The sequence below is a fragment of the Anomalospiza imberbis genome, chromosome 3 (genome assembly GCF_031753505.1).
Source record: "Anomalospiza imberbis isolate Cuckoo-Finch-1a 21T00152 chromosome 3, ASM3175350v1, whole genome shotgun sequence".
NCBI lineage: Eukaryota > Metazoa > Chordata > Aves > Passeriformes > Viduidae > Anomalospiza > Anomalospiza imberbis.
Window position 1 is genome coordinate 4895930 of NC_089683.1, and position 22500 is coordinate 4918429.

The 22500-nt window shown below is 40.8% G+C and overlaps 1 protein-coding gene across 3 annotated transcripts in view; it reads right to left on the reverse strand.

Annotated features, from left to right (window-relative positions):
- Window positions 1-327: 327 nt before the first annotated feature.
- Window positions 328-22500, reverse strand: part of TFAP2D (transcription factor AP-2 delta) — a 48576-nt gene continuing 26403 nt past the window's right edge. For all 3 annotated transcript variants that reach the window (XM_068183220.1, XM_068183221.1, XM_068183219.1), the window contains 3 exons: window positions 21307-21448; window positions 14854-14967; window positions 328-710 (listed from right to left, as the gene is read on the reverse strand). In XM_068183220.1, the coding sequence (XP_068039321.1) occupies window positions 491-710; window positions 14854-14967; window positions 21307-21448 (476 nt within the window). In that variant the 3' untranslated portion in view covers window positions 328-490. The remainder of the gene's footprint in view (window positions 711-14853; window positions 14968-21306; window positions 21449-22500) is intronic.

Sequence of the window (22500 nt, forward strand, 5' to 3'; positions counted from 1 at the left end):
TCTTCCAATCTATCCAGCATGAGCGCAAAGTCAGGATGCTGGAACTATGTGTCCCACAACTGATGCACCGACCCTAACTCTGCTGCCGGAGAAGAAAGTGCTTCAAATTTCATGTGCCACCTCAGCCAAGTCCAGAAGTGCTTATAAAAAACAGTGTTAGTGTATCATTCAGAACAATCAAATACTACGTGCACAAAAAAAGCAGTTTAGAACAACATAAATTTTAAAAAAGTGACAATTTCATCACACAATTACTGTACACTGCTGTTCTTAGGGTTGAATACTTTCCTCTCTCACGGTCTCTCTTTCTCTCTGCTTTAATCTTTCTTTTTTATTTTATTTTTATTTTATTTTTACTATTTTTTTCTTCCCCCCCCCCTTTTTTTTTTCTGGATTTGGTCCACTGGAGATAAATTGCCCTCAATGATATATATATTTAAAAAAAATATCAGCAGCAAGACTCTCTCGAAATAGATTCTGTTTGATGTAGCTAGTCTGTCTTTTCTGTTTTGCCCTCTTTCACAGCAGCCTCTGAAGTTTTCCGCAGGGGGGCTTTCTCCGAGTTGGCGTGTCCTTGGCCGGATTCCGCCGCTCCTCCGTTTTTGTGCGATGTGTGCTTTTCCAAGTAGTTCAGCATTTCACTGAGAACAGTTTGGAAAGTGCTTAGGGCAGCACATATTGCAGGAGTTCCAAAACCATGAGTGATCAAACTACAAATGGGAAGGAGACAGAAGAAAAAAAAAAAAAGAAAGAAATACACACACACACATAAATATCAATGCACTCACAAACACTGAGGAGTTTACAGTACGCTCATTTTGCTACACTGAAATTCAAGATTTCTTCCCTAAACTATTTATTACCTGTGGGAGAAACAGAAAAGAAAGGAATAGAGCCAAAGAGCAGACTGCATACAGCTTCAAATGTTGTTTTTGGTGGAGCCTCAGTTCTGAAACACCACGGGACAGACTCTCAGCAAGTGCAGACTGACACAGGGCTGTTGACTTCAGAGAAGCCAAGACAGAATCCATGCCCTTGGCTCTGCAGCATTGCTAATTTTCCAGGGTCCTAAAGTCTGGCTCCCCCTTCTTGGGTAAATAAAAGGAATTCTGTGTGGTTTATTCACAATTCTGGATCATACTTAGTTGACTTGATGATCTTGGAGGTCCTTTCTACCCTTAATTATTCTGTGATTTTATAGCTCTTAAACATGACCTGCTTATTCTAAATGAAGGTATGACTGCATCTGTACTAGGAAATTCAGCAAAGCCAAGGATGCCATCTCCAACCCTCAGCACAATTGGCATGATTTGGTCATATCCATGCTGCTAAATTCATGGACCATCCAACAGGGTGAGATCTGAAGTTCCTGTTGGGAATAGACCCTTGCCAATACCCTTGGCAATATCCATGCTCAAGTGATGAACAGAAAATGTTTCACATAGGGCTGGTTTAGGCAGGCTGAATTAATGAGCAATCCTAACAAATTATTGGCAAAAATAACACAGTTCTGATGCTTCCTTGTAGTGTTGAGTTTACTGGTATAGATTTGTCCTGTTGCACCTTTCATCTAAACATCTAAATAAGGGGGTTTTATAAACACTGAATTTTTATTGTCATTGTTCCTGGCTGCCACCTGTAGATCCAGAAGTATACAAGTTTTCCACAAGGCCCATCTCTTGGATGCCATCTCGGTGAAGATCATAGAATCCCAGAACGGTCTGGGTTGGAAGGGATCCTAAAGATCATCTCATTCCATCCCCCTGCCATGGGCTGGGACACCTTCAACTATCCCAGGCTGCTCCCAGCCCCATCCAGCCTGGCCTTGGACACTTCCAGGGATCCAGGGGCAGCCACAGCTTCTCTGGGAAACCTGCCCCAGGGTGTCTCCACCCCCAAAGTGAGGAATTTCTTCCCAATATCCCATCTAATTCTGCTCTCTGTCAGTGGGAAGCCATTCCTCTTTTTCCTGTCACTCTATGCCCCTATCCAAAGTCCCTGTCCAATTATGGAGACTGTTAGGGTACTGGAAGGGGCTCTAAGGCCTCCCCAGAGCCTTTTCTTCTCCAGGCTGAAAAACCCCAATCCTCTCAGCTTTTTCTTATAGCAGAGCTGCTCCAGCCCTCTAACCATCTTCATGGAGTCCCCTGGACTTGCTCCAACAGCTCCATGTCTTTCCTGTGCTGGGGACCCCAGAGCTGGATGCAAGACTGCAGGATGTCCCAACTACCATAGGATATGGGACATGCCAATAGAAATCAGTTTTTTGGCAATTGACTTTGATGCCATTTGCCCAAATACTATGTGTGCAGTACAAGATGATCATGAAAGGGCCAAACAAACTAAAGTTATTATGGGCAACCAAGATGTTCTCCTTGTTATAATGATTCATTTTGATAAGTGGTATGTGAAAACAAAACACCCTGCCCTAATCCTCCAGATTTTTAGTTTTCATTTAGAAACATAAATTTAAGATGATTTCAAAGATTGAAATGCCATAGAAATTTTCAAAAGTGATTTCAGTTATTTTAATCCCACTCAGAGAAGAAAGAAGATGAAAGGAACAGAAGCTAATTTTTGAGTTTGTGGGCATTTTTGAGAAATCAGTACTTTATATTGGTTTGGGTGAAGGGAAAGAAAATCCACATCTCAGTGATTCTGACAAGGAAAAATAACTGTTTCCCATTCCCTGCTGGTTAAGATTTTGTCCCTACAGTGACTCTCTGGCTGTCTTGGGCACCACATCAGTAAATCCTGGTCTGATGCAGAGACCCATGTGAGGGTTAGAAATATGAATATTTCACTTCAGTGACCTGTTTCCTCTGCACATTGGCTTCTCATTCTTTCCAGGCTTTTTAGAATAAAAAGTGAAAATGTAAGGACTAGAGGGAAATAGATTTTACAGGACATGGACAATTGGTAGGATGCTGTAAGTATCAAAAAAACCCACATGGAAAAGGCTTCAAGATATTTTTTTAGGTCACCTTTCTGTCTGCTAGACATGGGAAACTTATTTGATAGGAAAGCTGGTATCTTAGGGAAGACACAAAAAATATGTGAATTCTAACCAAAATGAGTGCTCAATATGGAAATATGTCTTCATTTCAGATTGGGAGTGGCACAGTATTTTATAAAAGGTCTCCAAAAAGCTATTTCCAAATAACTAGCATTTAGAACATTTATCCATAAGTCTCCAGGCACTTTTCAAAGCAGGAATTTATATTTATTCCAAGTTAGTAATGCGAAGAAAATTATAATTAAATATTTACAAGCAATATTTTGCAAACATCAATTAATAATACCACATAAAGTTTGGATGCTTGAAGTTTAAACTTGTATCAATATCTGGATCTTTATAATTTAGCATTGCAAAGAGGTAAACGTACCTCAGTTTAATTTTATTTTCTTTTTAGGTATGCCTGGCATACAAAAAAATAGAAAAATCATAATCATTCTAAGTCATGTTTTAAATAGTTGTAAAAACTAGATCAGCAGTAGCATATATGAGTATTTTAAGCCCTTTCAAGTCACTTTAGGAGTCAGGTGATTTAATGATTTTGTGTTGCATTTTATCATAATTTCCGGTCTTCAGAAGTCCAGAGAAATGAAAATGTGATGGAGTTTGCAGAAGCAATAAGCAAAAAAAAGGAAATTAAAGGTACCATTACTAGTTATGTTATTGCATGATTTTTACACTGCTTGTGTGATCTTCTGTGTCCTGATCTGGGGAATTGACTATACAGAGACATGTAAAGCTCTTTATGATCTTGCAAGTAAAAGAAACTAGTGTACGTATTATAGAAGCTGGAAATATCTGCATTCATTCATTCATTCATTCATTCATTCATTCATTCATTCATCCATTCATTCATTCTTTCATTCATTTGCAGTAGATGCAAATTATATAATCCTAGAATCATTAATTTGGAAAATACCACCAAGATCATCAGGTCCAACCATTCTCCCAGCACTGCCAAGCCCACCACTAAACCGTGCCCCAAAAGCCACATCCATGTGATTATTGAACAGTTTCAGGGATGGTGAAACCACTATTTCCCTGGGCAGCCTGTTCCAATATCTGACCACCCTTTCAGCTAAGCTTTTCCTAATATCCAATCTAAACCTCTCCTGGCTCAACTCGAGGTTGTTTCCTCATGTCCTGTCGCTTTTTACCTGGGAAGAAAGACCAACCCCCACCTGGTTACAATCTGCTTTCAGGGCATTGTAGAAAATGAGAAGGTCAAGTAAACAGTAAGTTTAATACAGGATTAAATGAAAAATAAACTTTCTGGCCTACAATTTTTGAAACTTCCAGTTTGGGAACAACAGGAATGATACTATGCTCATTTGACAGCTCAATAGACCCTGAGAAGTAAAGTGGGAATACTACCTTCAAAACTTAGTGGGATTGTCTCAGAAATTATCTCTCGGGGTAGGAACAAACTTTAATGTTCTGAAATGCTGAACAAGACTGTAGCAAATACCAGAATGGGACAAAATCTGACATTAAGGTACATAAGTGTAGGTGCCGACTTGTAGGTGTGAATATCAACAGTGCCAAACTCCCGTTACCACCAAAGCAGACTTAATGTAGTTTCCTGTCTGTAGGAGTCTACAGAGATTTTATATGTCCTGTGACATTTGGAACATCTGCACAGATTTGACGGAAATGTTATAGGACTGAAGTCCAGCCTGCTTCTAGATGTTTTAATGCTGGGCAAGTTACCCTTGTGTATCTCAAATTGTTTACACAAATGAATTGAGACATGGACCTTTGTTCAATACAGTCACAGAAGTCTGGAGAATGAATTAACACATTAAATGGATGTGTCTCCTTTATGGTGAGCTGCACCATTCTCCTGGCTACACTGTGGCCTCCATCCTAAATAAAAACATGATTTGGGTGCTATTTGAGATGTTCTGAGGTACCCAGATATCTACGTCATGCAAACAGGTAATAATACAGAGGAGTTAGAGTGGAGCAGAGCCATTTTAAAGCAGCAGTGGATGGATGAAATTGTTAATTACACTAAAAAAGGTTCAGCTATATCTTGCCCTAGATCTTCATTGACTAGATCTTCATGTCTGAGAAGCTCAGACATTCAGCTTACATAAAACACCAAGATATTGCTACTTGATCCAGAGCAGAATCTGAAACTTCTGGTTTAAAAATTAATGCTCATAGGAAAAGAATCTTTTGGAGTGAGTAAGGGGTCTATTTCCTTTACAGTTTAGCCTTTTAGTTACCAGTAATCATTAAATATGGCAGCTCTCACCCACATAGCCTTGTGTTTTCTATTAAAAAGCCAATTTTTTTAGTGAAATGTTACCGCAGAGTCTCGTGGTAACTCTACTTTCAGTTCCTGATGAATAGATTCTTCTCCACAAATGGGGATATGCAGAGCCTTTTAATTTTCCCATGAAGCTTATTAAGAGAAATAATTTTATAGAAAATTTCTAACCAGCCCTTCTTGCCAAGTTCCTATAAGGGTGTATTTTATTAGGCTCACTTTAGGTAATAAGCATCAAAAGGCCGAGAGATATTATCCTCTACTTTATCTTACATTTCTATCAGTAATTCCCCTTGCTCTAATTTTGGTGGTCCTTACTTCTCTGCAAGTTAAAGTCTTTGAAAAATTCAAGAAACTTGCATAATTTCCCTTTGCTCATGAAAGTAAGTTTCAAGTTTGGGAGAAAATCTGATTTTACATTTAAATCAGACGTAACAGACAGAAGATTAATGGCAAAGCATTCAAATGTGTTTCCTGAAAGTCAAATTTAGCTGCCTGATTTTCCAGGCTAATTGAGCTCACACTGAAATTGGTTCATTTTTGGTATGCTCCACACCTATGAAAGGAGTTGCTTTCATTATCATACTTTCATTTGGGTTTATAAGCCTAAAATTAAACATGGTGGTTTCATAATGGAGTCTTCTGGGTATTCTCAGCTTTGTAGTGCATCCCACTACAGCTCCTATAAACCAACTTTATTGTTCTGAGAGGCAAGGCTGAAATCTCTGATTCTGGTGTTGGAGAGGTGCAGAAAAAGGCAATGAATATCAGGCCGACACATTACAAAGTCTGGTGCTTAAGGACATCCAGACCTGCCTGTAATTCTGCCCAGCGCTATGATGCAATTATGTCTGCTCATGTTTTAATGATGGCCTTACTTAGAAGTGGAAAGATCCAAGTGTGCCTGAAGGCTTGGAGTCTTGTTTGGCAACCACCTCAAGGACTCCTCCATACCCCAGGCTGGTGAAGCTCTGACATGAAGCAAAAGAAACAGCTTCCCTCTCAGTGGGGGGGAGAAGAGGCCATCTGCACAGAATGTTTACACCCTCACTTAAAATAAATAAGCCCTTTAAAATAATAATAATGAAGACAAAGCAACCTTGAACTTATTGGTCAGCTTTTGTCAGAACTTTGACTGTGAAAACTCCATGATTATCCAAATTCAACAGCACACAGCTGATGACAGATGTGATATGACATATGAAGTTATGATATGACGTTTAATGGCTGTAAAGGAAATGGTAAAATATTTGTATGTCTTCACTGACACAAGTAACATCTGAATATAGAGGTGACAATATTGACTTTGAGGTTCTTCTGTTGATTTCAAGGTCTCTCTTGTGAAAGTTGCCTAGAAAGTTAAATGGTGATAACTTTACTTCAGAAGCTCAGAAGGTCTAACCATGACACGAGTTAGACTCATAGTCAAAAATCAGAACATGGGCAGTGTATATTACAGGGATAAGAAGTCTACAGTGTCAGAGTAGCAAACAGTACAGAAGTTGACTTCAAACTAGGCCCTCATGTTTTCCTTCTGTTCATAGTGTATTAAAGACATATCCTCCTAAGCAGATGGATCTCCTTCTACCATATGTAAAAGCCAAGGAGAAAATAGGAGGAGAGAATTAGAGCTGATGCCCCATATTCAAGATAATCTATTTCGGATCTGTAAATTTCAGACTTTGGGACTCATTTTCCACACTAAGAAGAAATGCCCAGGCAACAGACCTGAAAGTTCCAAAAACTGTGGAGTGTTTCTGAACTGTAGAACAAAGTTTAAAACATTTAGTGGTTAATCTTTACTTTATGGGAAGGCAAAGGAACAGATGAGGTTCATTCCATTTACTACTAGCCATAAATTTTTCTAGCGAGGAAATGTAGCTGAGAAGCCCTATTGCCCTCCTCAAATGAGAAAGACCAAGAATTAACATTTATAAACATGCTTATGACAAAGTGCAATCAATTTTATAGCCTTTTAATTTAGAAAGGAGGGGAGGGCATTCCTTTTTCTTTAGGGAAACACAAGAGCGCTTTAAATGCTTTAAGAAATCTTAAATGCTGTATTGAAAATCTAAGCACCCCCAAGATTTTTTTGCTTCTTTAATGAATGTATATATTTTTTTCCCTGTGATTAGGGAACATAGTTTTTAATGAAGCAGATAAAAAAAAGAAAACAGATTTTTGTCTATTTTCTTGACTTCATAAATTGTGATTTTAAGGGAATATGATATCATACAACCCATGACAAAAACCTTTAACAATATTAGAAATTAGAAAGGATTTAGTTCATCAGGAGAACAGGACAAAGTGATTGAGACCTTAATATGGAAAGATCAAAGAAGGAGTCCCTTGGAAAGGAAGTGAGGGAAAGATCCCAGAAGGCGGCACTCTAACACTTAAGGTAAAAAAAGAGATGAAGAAAAAAAGTAAAAATAAAAAATAAAAAAAAAAAAAAAAAAAAAAAAAAGAATGAAACAATTTGTTTCTCCCTAGTGCCTCAGCGCTAGGCACAAGTGTTGTTCCTCTCAGTTAACAAAATTCAAAAATTCAGGGAGCTCCTGGAAGTCAGGGAACTCTAGAGGGCACCAGAGGTGTTTCACCATAAACTTCATTGTGCACCAGGTTTCTTCCAGTCCCTGCATCCAAACAGGAGGCTGCTGCTGCGAACTGAAATCACTGGAATTACAATAGAAGCTGCTCTACCTCCTGATAAGCAAAGAAGTGTTAAAAAAAAAAAAAAAAAAAAAAAAAAAAAAAAAAAAAGAGAGAACAATGTATAAAAGGGGATGAGCACATCTTTGAAGACAACACTCAAGTCAGTCTTTGGGCTTGGCTTCTTGTTACAGTTTAAAGAACACACTGAGCTTCAAAACCTGTTTCAGTGCTCCGTTTTCCCCTTTGGAAAGAAGGATGTTACTTTCTCACTGCTCCCAAAGTCTGAGATTCTGGTTTCTTGTCTGTCACTTTTCGTGTCACCTCATCAGCATGATGCCAGGCACTGGCAGGAGGCTGACAGCTCCAGGCTCAGCGAGCAGCTAAGCGACAAAACTCTTGTCTCAAACAGTTTCACAGGAAGGGTGTTTCATATCAGCTGGATGGCTCGACAGAACACAGAATAATCCATGAGGATGCTGATTGCTTTCATTACCTAACTCTAGTATTCTGAACCTATTACTTTTTGTGTGTCTGTTTTTATAAGGTTTCTGCAGTGAAAGAAGTGTCACTTACAAGAAAGTCATTTTCCCTTTGCTGCTTGCTGTCTCTATCTTTTATATATAAAATAGAAGATCTGGATGTGATTTTGTATCTTGATGAAATGTAGCCTTGAAGTTAAAGGATCCAATACAACTGCAGTAATCAGTGGATACTCTCCTCTCCCTATACGATGGATGTCATTAGTAAGTTATCTGAAATTTCCAAACACCACAGATTCTTAGAGACACAAGTGTCCCAAAAGCAAATGTAGAAGGTGTATCTATACCATATTTTACAAGTGAAGAAAATGAGGTTAGGAAGATGTTTGATGATGTCAGGGATTCTGTACATATAAACCAAGACACAGACACAGATCTCGTGAGTATAATCTCAGAAAATCTTCTATTTGAAGGGTTTATGTATTGTGGCTTTGCTATTCCAGCACAGAATGTAGGTCATTTTTAATGGGTTTTCTGCTATCTCTGTTACATGAGATTCTGGGAAACCAAGAAAAGAATTCTGTTAAAAATTATTAAAAAAAAAAAAAAAAAAAAAAAAACCAACAAACCCAAACAACAAAACTGTTCTGATGTAAGGGCAGGTTAAGAAGACAAAGAAATGAAGACATATCAGTTAAACTTTCAGGTTCCTGGCTGAATCGCAGATTCAGTGAAATGGAAGAGAGCAGGTATGTGCTCTCTCCAATAGGAGAGAAATATTATCTGAAATATATATATTTTTAAATTGCTGTCTTACTGATTTGTATATTTGGTCCAATTAGAGGGATACCCTAAATGCTGATCTGAGTGGCAGATGCATGTGAAACAGGATGTCTTTTCACACTCAAAATGACCCTAGGTCTCCTCAGTCACCAGACAGGTGAATCACTCTAAGATACTTAAACTGGGGCTGAGGAATGCTGTTGTTTCACCTTTAGCTGCACTAGCAAAGTGAGAATACAGAGATTCCTCAGGTCACGAGTGACCTGGCACAGCCTAGCTCCATCTCTATCAATAAAGTATTTTTACCTGAAAGTAGTGGCCATACCTAAGCTTCCAGCTGAGAAAAGCCTTAGCAGCACCTGGGAATTGTTTGGGACAGAAAGAGGTGGTCTTGGCCAAATTAATTCAAGGAACCATAGAAGCATCCAAACATTACAGACATTTGTGGTCCAGTGTCCAGGTCTAAAGTCACACAGGTCATTAGATCAATTTTTGTGTATCTTTTGAGGTGTCTTAATTTCTGCCTGTCTTCATTCCTTCATTGAAATGTAACAGAAACACTTCCCTTCTTCACAGCAGGAATCTCTACAACAGAGAATAATTGGTTTATCTGGTCTGGCTCTCTGCTCTGGAGAGGGCTGGATGCACTAAACATGTGGGTAGTGCAAAAATACCAGAGATGAACAATATGGAATTATGGATATTTCCCATACTGACATGCCTCAGATCTACCTGTACAGCCCTAAAAGGAAAAGGATTTGGTTTAATGTTTCTGTTGGTCAACGTTGTTCCAGATCCAGCAGAAGATCCTGCTGATTGCAATGTCACCATTCAGCTCTGCTGGTTTAGAGGCAGAATTATGTTGTTGGGGTTATCCAAGCCTTCACCATCTCCCCTCACAACTACCTATGCCATAAAATCTCTGAGTGTGTATGTTAGAGGTCTTGTGTCTCCAGTCAGACTTGTCTTCACCTGCTGCAGGTCATGATTTCCCTGGTTTACTATTTCTGAGCTTTTCTAAAGTGAATTATTCTCAATGTCTTACATTGTTTTGCTTACACCTATCCTTTTGCTATCTCTAAACATTACAATGCTAAAGAAAGAGTTATATAACCTGAAAGGTTCTGAAAAAAAAAACAGATGAACCCTCAGCTTTACTGACATCTGTAGTATTTGAATTTGGCTTAAGTTTCATGAGAAATTAACTCCCCAGCTTTTCCCTCTTCCATACTCAGGTGCATGCACATGTACACAGAAGCCTCACATGATGCTGTGGGATTCTGGGGAAAAACCCTCAGAATTATAAGCAATAGAAGGTATTTTAAGAGAAACAAAGTTTTATGTAAGTACTTTACTTTTCTCTTTCATTTTTACTTATCTTTCTTTTGCTCTTGCTCTTCTCACTATTTACTTTCCTGATGATCTTTATGGTCTCTCCACTTTGAAAGTAAAGTGTGAGAAAACAGATTTCTCTTATTAAAGCTATGGAAAATGTCAGGTTCTTTTCTGGTACTGATATGCTGACTTATTTCTCTTTTGTAGTAAACTCAAAAATGCTTTTCACAGATCAGCCTTTAGAGGACAATGAAGAGCTGCTGTGTCTGGACAAAAAGTCTCAACACTCAGTAATGGAAATGGATTTTTCCAGGGGTTTTTTGTTTGCTCCATGGCTTCATGATGATTTTTTCCTCAGAAACTGGGGGTGGGGTAGCTCGTGTGGTGACTTTCAGGCCAGATACAACCCATAAGATTATTTGTGTTCAAGGTGTGCAAGACCAGGTTGAGTAGGGCTTTGAGCAGCCTGGTCTGGAAGGTGTCACTGTCAATGGCAGAGAGGTTGGAGCAAGGTGATCTTTAAGGTCTCTTCCAACATTTCCAGCTCAAAGAAGAGCTGAAGGACAGGTTGGGCAGCCCTACAACCTGTCACCTCTTCTTGAATGCAGACTTATATAATGCTTGGAAATCTGAGCTATCCCAACACTTAGCCCGTGAGATTTGGGATCCAGCCCTGGCAAGGCAGGACTTCCTTAAATTTAAATTTATAACACAGGCAAGGCACCTGACTGGACTGTAATAAGGGCTGGTGCTTCCAGGATTTCTAAACTTACACTTTTATGGTGATATATATGTACAATTCTGCCCAGGAATAATTTGGGCTAGTGCTAGTCAGACCAGGCAGAAAAAAACCACAGAAATTCTGTGGATGAAGAGAAGTGCAGATGGTCAATGTCTGTTCTCTGGCACTACTTTTATCTACTAGTACCAATATATTTGAAGTTAATTGAGGTTATCAATATAAATTCGACAGTCTACTGATAAGTGAAGTTATCAATGTAATTTCTCTGCAGTAAGATCCTCTAAAATGTATTGAAAAGGGAGAAAAGTTGAATGAAAAAAACCATAAAATAACTCTGGCTCAGGTAGTGTACAATATTTGCTGCTATAAATTTAAGGGTCTGAGTTGTCTGTTCATTATTGAATAATACTGGAAAATCATTCCTCATGGAGCATTGAGTTTTTTGAATTCGGTTCAGATGAATATCTCAGACAGCAGCTGCACAAACAGGGGTGTACCAGCCTCTGATTTTTTGCATAAGGTTGTGCAAAACCCAGCAATTCTCAGGCTCACTGGCAGCTCCTTTGAAGATTTCCCATTTTGAGCTTTGTGTGAAATTTGAGTTCGGAGTTTGAGCAAACCCAGCACTTCTGATCCCTTCATGAGGACTATCCTGTACTTCAGGTTGGACACATTTACATATCTTTATGAACTAAGACTCAGTGGAAAAACTTCAGAGAGAACTTGAAAATTTAAAACAGAAGAAACAGGGAAAAAACTGCTTCTATCTGACCTGTGCCAGGCTGTGAACACTGGTCTTAACAATTAACACAGAAGAGGTATCATGAGAAAGTGGAGTACACAACTCTACACTGAACAGCTGTAGGGAAATTTATTCCTAAAGAAAACTTCTTTTCACCCCAACGTAGTAGAGGCTGGATTCAATTCCACTGTAGATATCCGATGTTATAGTTCTTCAAAAGTCTTTTAATATCTTAGAACTTATTTAAATAATAGAAGTTTTTGTGATTCCTCTGATTTTTTTATGGTCATAAAAATCTCTTCAGATTCCTGAAGATTTCATAATATCATAGAGTGGTTTGGGTTGGAAGGGACATTAAGGAACTCTTTACTTCCCCCAATGGCAGGGGGTTGGAACAAGATGAGATTTAAGGTTCCTTCCAACTCAAACCAGTAGTTTGTAGTGGTAGTAGGGGTTGAGATGATCTGGCTGTGAAGACTGATGGATTTAAGGAATGGGAATAATGATTTTTTAGCCTACATTAGTTTTAGCTGTCCACAGTGTAAGTGTCTAGTATGTACTGGTTGGCTAATCTCCCATTCTGGTGGAGATCTAGACCAGACTGATCAGCCAATAGAGTTTAGAGAGAAGTTCTAGTTACACTGATGAAGATATCTATGTTAGACCTGTTTAATTCAGATTTCTCAAGCTATACAGGTGAGATTCCTGGACACTGTGGCAGAAGATGTACAGCTGGCTGCAGTGGATGCTCCTACAGGCATCTGAGCAGAATAAGAAGTCCAGGTTAGAAGCTGATCTGACCCCAGCATCTCTACACTAGCTGGAAAAGGAATATGGTCTCAGCTCCACCTCTGGGTCTGGCAGCACTCATCATTCCCTGAGCACAATCAGAGACGACTCTGATTTAAGGCCAGGGAAGACCCTGAGTAGGATAAAGGCCATGTGCCCATCTTCAGTCCAACTTCCTTCCATGCAGCAGACATGGAAGAAAGTGCTGATTGATCCAGGAGCTGCCTGCAGAAGCTCTGCCCTCCAACTACTGATGTGCATCAGAGAAGGAAGGATGGGAGCTGTACCAGTTGACAGTTTTGTAGCTGAAACCTTCAGCATTTTATCCTGACTGCTATTTCTACTCTAAACACAGGACACCTCAGGGATTAGCCACCTGTGTCACATTTCCTCTGTGCACAGGTAATAGGGAATTATTTCTTTTTGCACAAGCTTAGGTAGCTCATTAAAATCCCTCTATGAGCATTCTGCATAAATAAGGATGTTTCTCTTGATGTGTGCATGTAGCTGGGTGTTCTGGAGTGTGTATTATGGAAAATATACACACACCTGGGTGCTCTGTGTGTGCACGTGCACAGCACTGCTTGAGAACAGGAGTGGGGTTGTCCAGGTGTGTTCTTACACAGGTGGGATGCACACAGATGTGTGTAAGAATAAACAGGAATGTCAGAAATGTGTGCATTTGTGGATGGGGAATTACCCTTGCCTCTCCCCACCTCAACAGATGTATGGAAGAAGCAGGATGGTGGGTATTTTTGGGATTCCACCCAAAGTCTGAGAGACTAAACATTAGTTATCACAGCACCTATCAGAATGTTAGTAACTATCAGATGTTGGGACATTGGGACACGGAAGTTGTCTGTCCAGCCAATGAAGGAAGAGTGGCTCAGCTGGTTGTGCTAAAGAATATACAGCACAATTCTAAGCCTTTATAGGGCTATGAAACTTGCTTAATATTATGGTCTGTAAACAACTCTCTGGGACAGTTCTTCACATGTTTTTTCATATATTAGCTAGTGGATGGAAAGAATTAACAGTTGGTAGCCTCAGCAAGTCACGTATTCCCCTCTGTGGCCTGAGCAAAGACAGGAGCACCTCCAGGATGTTTCATCCAACTTATCTTTGATAGATATCTTAGATGACCCCACTATTTCAAAGTGGTCCTCTGGAAGATCCCACGTCACTCCTGACTGTACCTGACGCATCGCCTAAAGCAAAAACGTGTAATTGCACAGCAACTCATGAGCTAATAAATCTTTGTGACCCCAAAACATCTATACACTTTTATACATAATTAGGAAAAAATTCTAATGAAGTTTGGACTTGGTGTGCAGGTACCATGGGTCTTTGTCTTCAAAACAGCTTCTAAGCCTGTTTAAACCAGTACATTAAATATTGCTCAAGAACTGAGTCTAAATATATCATCAGTGTGGCTTTTTAGTGTGAGTCAGCTTTCATTCTCCCAGATTTTTCCAGTGTGTTATTCAGAAATTAGTGCAATAAAATTGTTTTATTGGGTAATGTACTTTAAGGCCAGCCTGCTTTGGAAGACAAAGAGTTAATAAAATGGTCCTGGTAAGACATTGTCAAATTATCTCAGTGGCATAGAGGAACTTCTGGAACTATTCATTTAACTGGAAAGGATGCAACCTCTTCTTCCTATTTTTTCTATTTTGGTTAATTTATATTGGTTCAGAATTTGAGTTTCTATGGTTCTGGACCATCCATTTGTAAGCTGTGATTTGGCTTACATTTAAAGCAAGACAATTTTCTGGCCAGATGGGGAGATTTGACCAGTAGATGCAGAAAATATCTTATTCAAACTCAGATTGTGGTCCTAGAAGCAGGTTGAAAGCAGAAAACTTGAACTACATTGTTGGGCAAACCTGCATTTTTAATAGGAACATTCAGCAGGGATTATGGATGTTAATTAATTATTTGCATGTCTTTTAGGTAAGGTAACAAATGCCATTAAATCATCATATGCAGTCTAAATCAACTGTATAGATCTTTAGTTTCCCCTTTCAAAAATCATACCTGAAATGTGTTAAATGTCTCTGGATGTCGAGGTCTAATATTGGAGTCGGTCTGGAGGATCCAAGGGGTGATCTGTCTTGGCTTAGGAGGTCTTGGAATTCTTTACATATTTGTCTAAAAGGAAAATGGAACTCCTTCAATAAAACAGGTGGAATCCTTCTCATAAACTGATTCCCAAAACACTCCTCCTTTGTCCTGAGTGATCTCATTCATAATAGAATTGCTTGGCAGAAATGTTGTTACAGAAATTAAAGACAAACAAATCCATCTCTGGCTTACCTGCCCCAAATTCTCAGAACCAAAAACATACAGAATCTCTTGAACAGGAATATTTTCCCTGTGGAACCATATTAATGTTAACATTTTAAAATGTGATTTTTTTCCCCTGAATAGGACCCAGTTTGGCAGCGTTAAGTCTAGCTTAGCTCACCTACACTGGCAGCAAGCCTTATGGTTAAAGGAAATGGTGAACTAGCATTAGAATATGCCTGAAAGGTGTAAATTATTATTTAGTTTGTGTAAATACACCAATACTTGTTCATGGGCTTGTGTACATTGTGGGCACTGCTTTTTCTGCACGTTGAAGTCCTGGATATTTTGAATTTGCCTTATTGACTCCCAACCCTTAAAACAAAGGGGTTGTGAAAGAAGGACCCCCTGTAGTGAGAATTCAGAATCTGTCTGTTCTGGTGTCCCACCAGCATAGTAGCCCATCTTCCTTGTAAAGGATGGATGGTCTTACTGTTTTCCCTCTCCCACTTAGTCTTCCCTGAGGCTTCTCGGGATGCCTCAGGACCTGGGGGTTAAATTTATTCCCTGGAATTCCCCTATATAGGACCTAGCACTAGGAAATACCAGAAAATAAGACCTTTTGTTCTTGTGTTGTTGCATTGTTCCTTGTAAATTAGCCTAGAAATATTCTACCAACAAACTTTTAAAAAAAGAAACCAAATCAGTTCCATTTAGCTCATGTCCTCAGAAGGTCATTATCTGGACCATGTGTGAACAGACATCACTTACTTTCCCTTGGCTTATGATTCAGTTAATTGAAAAAAAGGAAAGGGGACCTGTCCAAATTAGCATAGCGTTCTCCATTGCCTGTATTGGAAATAAAGACACTAATGGGGGATCAGGAGGGCATGATCACCTCCAGATGATCAGGACACTCAGCTAGGGCCCTGATCTTTATTGGATTAACCTGGTGCTGGTCTCAGTGACTACGTGTAGCCTGGTAACAGTGCCACCCAGTGAAATGTAGAGTGAAAAGGGTCACCCTCACACCTGTAGACCATTTGTCACCATCTGATAACATCCATACAGTTATGCTCCTCTGGTCTCCTAAATCCTGTGGCTTCCTGAGAATAAGTCCTGTTGTGGGCTGTCTCCCAGGACTTGCCCAAAAGATATTTGGGAGAATTCGATGAGCCATTCTAACATGTTAGTAATTTGGACAATTGCAATCTGATGACTCAGAGTGTGTGTGGTTTTCTCTGGTAGCATAGATGCAATCACTGTGCCTAGGGGCAGTTTCTAGTACTAAAGGGCATCTCTGTTGGTCCGTGATTCCTTTTAGGAGACTCATTGCACACCTGGTCCTAGATAAAGTTTGGGTTCTTCATTATCACCTTGTAACTCCTGTCTTTTGGGACATGGGTATAATGGAAAAAGTGGGTAAACAGCTTGATGGTCTTTGAAAGGTCCTTCACTGCTGAGTTATAAGCAAGAAAACTGTGCTAAGCTGGTTTTACCCTTCACTTTATCACAGTGATACAAGCTGGAAATAGAGATCTTGGATAGCTCTCTCTTGACTAAGAGGAGATGCAGAAACCAATTTCCTGCTGTGCTGCTGGACCCCATCCAAGCCTGATTTCTCTAAATGCTTGTCATCTGCATGGACCTAGACACTGACTGCTTGAAAAGACAGCATTACCCCAGCCTTTTAGGCAAAGAGAGGTATTCAGCAGAAATGTATGTAAATGCAGCATACAGTTTTAATGAATCAGGTCCTTAGAGGAAAAACAGTTCCTTTCAACAACTGAAAACAGTCAGTCATTTTGGCTTCTAAACAATCCACTATCCCCAGTCGGCCCTGTCAGCGCTGCTCTTCTCTCCTTCCTCCAACCTCTACTTTCTACCTGTTGAAAAAGTTAATCTTAAAAGTTCTTTTATTTTAACAAAGGAAAGTGTCAGAACCAAGTGTGCAATTAAGTTCCCTTCTATCTTCACGTGTCAAAAGTCTTTACTGAATGTTGGCAGATTGAAAGAAAAGAAAAAACTTCTTTATTATACATGAAAACCTGTAAAAGGCAGTAACCTACTTTTTTTTCAAGGGGATTTCTAGGCAAAGTAGTGTCTCAGAGCCTCCACTATCAGTAAAATATCACCTGGGTAGTGACAGGGAGAGGGGTTGGCAGTTTTTTGCTGAGTTGGACTGTGATTTTGAAAAAACAAAGGAAGATGGTTGTGCTGTCCTAGAGGGGCACAGATTAATAAAAATAGTCCTGGTCACTCCTGCATAGGAGACATCTAATGATTTGTGATACATGGTGAGATGATCCAGTATATGACCAGAAAAAGAGAAAAAAATCTGTACTGGGTCAAAACAAGAGCCCATGCAGGCCAGGATCCCTACCAGTAGCCAAAGCAAATGCCTGGTGTTGAGTACAAGAGTGGGGCAAATGTGACCCCATTAATCTGATTTATTCCAAGAGTGGCAGAGCTGCCAGGTATCCAAGGGCCAGATATCAGAGAAGTGTCATGAGCCAGATGCTGATTAGTCTGTGCTGGCTGTAATCAGCTCCACAATAAAATTGTTTTCACATTATTCTGGTTTGGTGTGTGTAAATGTGGGTGTATCTGTCCCTCTGATCATATGAAAGACCTTGTGCTGTGAAACACTGGGATGTTTCCTGTGGGATGCTGTGCCTCTCCAGCAACTGGAATAGTTGACACGGCCTTCAGCAGTGTTGCAACTGTCCAAGCTGCCAACTGGTCAGATTCTATCCCCTGCTGCAAAACCTTTCAGGCTCTCCCATGCCTCTGCAAGGCAAATTGACCCATGTTTAAAGACCCTATAAAACCAGGTCCCGCTGTTTTTTCTCTATTTCTACATGAATTTAATATGTATCCTGAAACCTTTTTTACATTTCTAGGGTTGACAGGCCAATATCAGTACCCTTTGGCCAGAATTGTGACAATTCAGTCTTTTTTGGGGGCATTTTGGTCCGTCCAGAAAACCATCCACTTGCCCAGACAATCATCTGCTTAGTCAAAGGAGGTGAGTGGAAAGAAAGAGAATAGTAGGAGACTGGTTTCTTTCATTGCTTATGCCTTTCTGACCCTTTTAGCTCCTTTTCAGCCTGTTTCTCTCCCATCCTACCATTGCTGACACTTGTGTTCAGCAATGAACAGTAGCTACACAGCCCAATCTTCTCTTCCCAAGACAATCATTAAGTAGAGCTCTCATTCTTCATTGTCTAGTCCATAAAACTCTTAGAATGGACCATGGCACCATCCTGTTGCATCAATTTGTGCTGCCCCAGGCAGGTCCTGAGTTTGCAAATATGAGAGACCATTTCCATGAGGTAGCTTTGGAAGATGAAGCAGTTTAACAAAATAAATGTGATTTGTGGACCTGTCTTTGTTCTCTGTAATTCTATCAGCATGGCTCAGACCAGGTAGGGCTGAGCAGGACAGTGAAAATAGTCACTTAAGCTCAGTGGCCTCCATGTGTTGGCTGTTGGCATCTAAAGCATCAGTTTTTAGCCTTCACTGTCCCGTGGGCCACAGTTCTGTGCAGGGCAGCTGAACTGCTTCCACTCAGGGTGGGTGGATTGCTTGATTATAAAGTCTGGATGCCCTTGATGTCAAGGAGGCCTGGGAGCTCCTACTGGACACTGGAGCCTTCATCATTGTAGACATTTAGGGCTCTGTTTCATTACCCACATGTAGATTTGTAATAACCAAGACATCCATAGCCACTGGCAAATACAACACAGTAACAAAAAGAGATCTGTGTGCCCCTGGAGCAACAGCTCATGGCCAAACTGGATAACCCAGTTCAACTCAAATGGCAGTGTGTGCATGTGTCTTGGCAGCTGAATTGAGCCAATGAATTTGGATGTCTAAATCCATAATGGAAGAACACCTAGATATGAAAAACTGTGGAAATAATTTTACCCTTTCCACTTGTTTTTCCTCATCACCTATATTCTGAGGATTGTGGAAATAACTTTGTTCTTTCCCCTTATTTTTCCTCAAGACCACACATGTGAACACTTCTGGGGGCTTCTGGCCCTGTCCCACAGTGGGCAGCAGCAACACACACAGGCAGTGGCACTCCAGCTCTTTCCACAGACAAAACTTGCCATGAGTGATCTTACCACCCTGGAATTTCTGTGTCGGTTTATAATAATCCCCTGCTTTTTCTGGTGTCAGCACTCACCAGCCCATGAGTCAGGGAAGTTGTGGAATTGCTAAAATTGCCAACCTAGAGCTTTGGTATGGCTGGTGAGTAGTGGAAAGTCGTGATGATTGTCTAGAGCTCTTTGCATCAGACACGTGGAAGCACAGCTAGGAAATGCCATGCTGATATTGTGATGTCATGGACCTGTGCCTCCTGAACACCTGGGCAGGACTGGGAATCCCTGTTCTCCTTGCAGGCAGGAGAGGGCAGTAGTAACACACACATTGACCCATCTGTCCTTGTTACCAGCGCTGACTGCAGTAGGATGTGGCCTTTCTATTATTGACAGACCTCCCTGTGCAATTTCCTGGTGCTTTTAGCTGATAGGACGGGGAGAAAAGTAATTTTGTTCCTAACAAGTGCTGGATAACAGCTACAAGCCTGAAGTTCATGGGGGTTAGAGGTAGTACATGCCCATGATACCTCATCTCAGTAGTGAAGGAGGCTGAGAAAGTGGATATGGGGTGGTGAGAAAGGGTAGTGAGACTCTCATGTGCCCCTGAGTGGCACAGCCTTTGGGGACAGGACATAAAAGTGATCCACCAATTATTACAACCTGTGGCTTTATGATTTCTCACTAGAGCCAGGGAAAAATTGGGAAGATTTATATCATTTTTGTTGAATTGTGTTCTGTGAATGAGACAAATCCTCAGCTAGGTGGCAGGATGTTAATGGGCTACACAGCAGTGGGGAGACAGAACTTTCAGAGAGGAATTTCTTCTGGCCAGCTGGTTTATTCTCATGCTTCTGAAACCCCTGGAGCCCCTAAATGTGGATAGAAGTAAGAATAAGATAATATTCCACTTACATTATTCCTTTTAATGTACAGGGGAATTAGGAACGTGGTCTGTGAGGTCTCTCATCACCTTCACAACCAGAAAATTCCTGCTGATCCACATGATGATGCTTTTATCACTCCAGGAAAGGATCACAATATATTCATGGGGTTCACAAGCATGAGATGTTTGAGTGCATCTCATCTCTGGGTCACTGTCAGGGCAAAGTGCTCTGGATACAAGAGGGACATCAAGGCCAGGAATCTTGCCAAAGCAGGACGTTGGGATACAAAGGACAATCCAGCCCTTTCCCCTAGTACAGGGAAATTCCTCCCTGTCAGATATATCACAGCCTCTAAGGGTTTTCAAACACTTCCAACATGGAGAGCATGATTTGAGAGCTCGGATTTGTGGTCTCAGCTCTACTTCAGCCTCAAATATGACACTGCAGTAAGCACAGCAAGACTGTGAATGTGTTCAAGGTTACCCTACACAGTCAGACCACACACCTACGGCAGGTCTGCCCTACTCCACACAGACTATTTATTCCTGTTTCCCATGGCTCATGAAGGCTAATTCTTCCCTCGTCAAGGCTAATTAACCTAGATGAAATGTTATCCTAACATGATGTTACTGCTCCGGGGAGACGAGTGGCTTGTTTAGAGTGAAGTCTGATGCCTCTTTGTGTCTTTAATGTCTTTAGCAAAGCTCCCCTGCTGTTGTACATTGTTCCAGTGCCTTTGACTTCAGGGGAGCTCTTGCAGTTTGCATCCAGAGAGGATCTGTCCTTCTGCAAACTAGCTCTCCCTCAGCAGACTAATGATAATTATCCAACAGTAACCAGTACTTCAGCAAAGGCTCAGATCTCCTGCTCACACACAAACAGGAGACAAAGCCAGCTTCCATCCCACAGATCTTACCATGTAATAATATCCTCTGTTCTCATCTAAACCAAAGCATGTGGGAAGATGCACTTGCCCCCTTAACCACAGGCAATGAGAGCACAGCCACCAAAACCCCACTGCAGTAAATAAGGTCCCTCTTTCAGCATCTCCGAGGAGGATCTCACTCACCCGCAGCCAGTGAGCACTGTTGTGATAGCAGTCACCACAATCCCAGCTCCATGCTCCCACTCCTCCCTCCCCCAGCCCCCAGATCCAACATGGAGAAGTGACAGACCGATTTCTTTTTTCGCTTCCCCTCCCTCCTTACTTCGTCGCTAGGATCATCTTTTTCCTCGCTGTCTGCTCTTTCTGTTCCATGTGCTGTCTGGCAATGTGCTCTCCTACTGCCTTGGCAGGGAACTCTGTTTCACAGGTGTAGCCGAAATCTCTGGCCAAATGTAGTGCTTCCCCTGCGGTCAAACAAAATGGGTCAGTCATTTCTTAGGGTTATTATTATCATCATTATATTGTTATTGTTATTGTTACAGAATGTATTATACTCTTTAAAAAAAAACCCCAAACATTAGCAAGTCACTTCTGTAGACAGTCATTCCCAAGTCAGTTACACATTTCAGCCCAGCTGGCCTGTTGATGTTTAGCCATCAGTTGGTGCCAGGCAGAAGATAGGAAGGATATTCCTCTCATCAGATGGAAGGATGTCCCTCTCAGGAGAAAATACTGGCCAAGACACTTGGCCCTGTCTTGCCACCAGTGAGTATTGGGCAGCTGGCCAATTTTGCAAGCCCTGTTCATCGTCGATATTCAAGGTATGGAAAAGAGCAGAAAATAGGAATAAACAACTTTGAAGAACTGAGTCAGCCTTTTGGTGCTTCACTGCCTGTGTCTAATGGAAGAGGAGCACTTTACCCTAGGAAAGACCCTTGGGGGTAACACACATTCCAGCACATTTGCTTAGAGGTTAAGCCCCACACCAGAGAAGAGCAGAACCCACAGGAGAACTCAATACATAATCTTGTTTCCAGAAGGATTAAAATTTACTGTTTCCAGTAAACAAAACTGACCAGTCAAAACAATAAGGGAAGACAATGAAGAGGAGAGTTGCACTGAGCACCTCTCTACTTCACTGCAAAGACTGAACACAAGAATCCAACTCTGTGCTGGCTGCCAAATGCCTCTGGAAGGACAGGACCCTCTTCACCAGCCTAGAGAATCCAGAATTTAATTTTAGGGTTTACTGAACACTCTGACCTGCACACTGTGACTCTGACAACCTCAGTGTGGGATTTATCTGATCAAAAGCAGCTGCCTGGATTGTGAACAGCTGTGCCTAAGTTAGTCTTTGCCTGGTGGGAAATAGGCATTTCCAGATGACACTTGTTCTCATCTCAATGCAGAAAGAAGAAATAGGTCAGCTACCAGAAGCATATGTTGAAACACATCTGCATGAGTGACTAAAAGAGATGCGCTCCAGAATAGTTCTGGAGTTCAGAGGTTGTGGGTT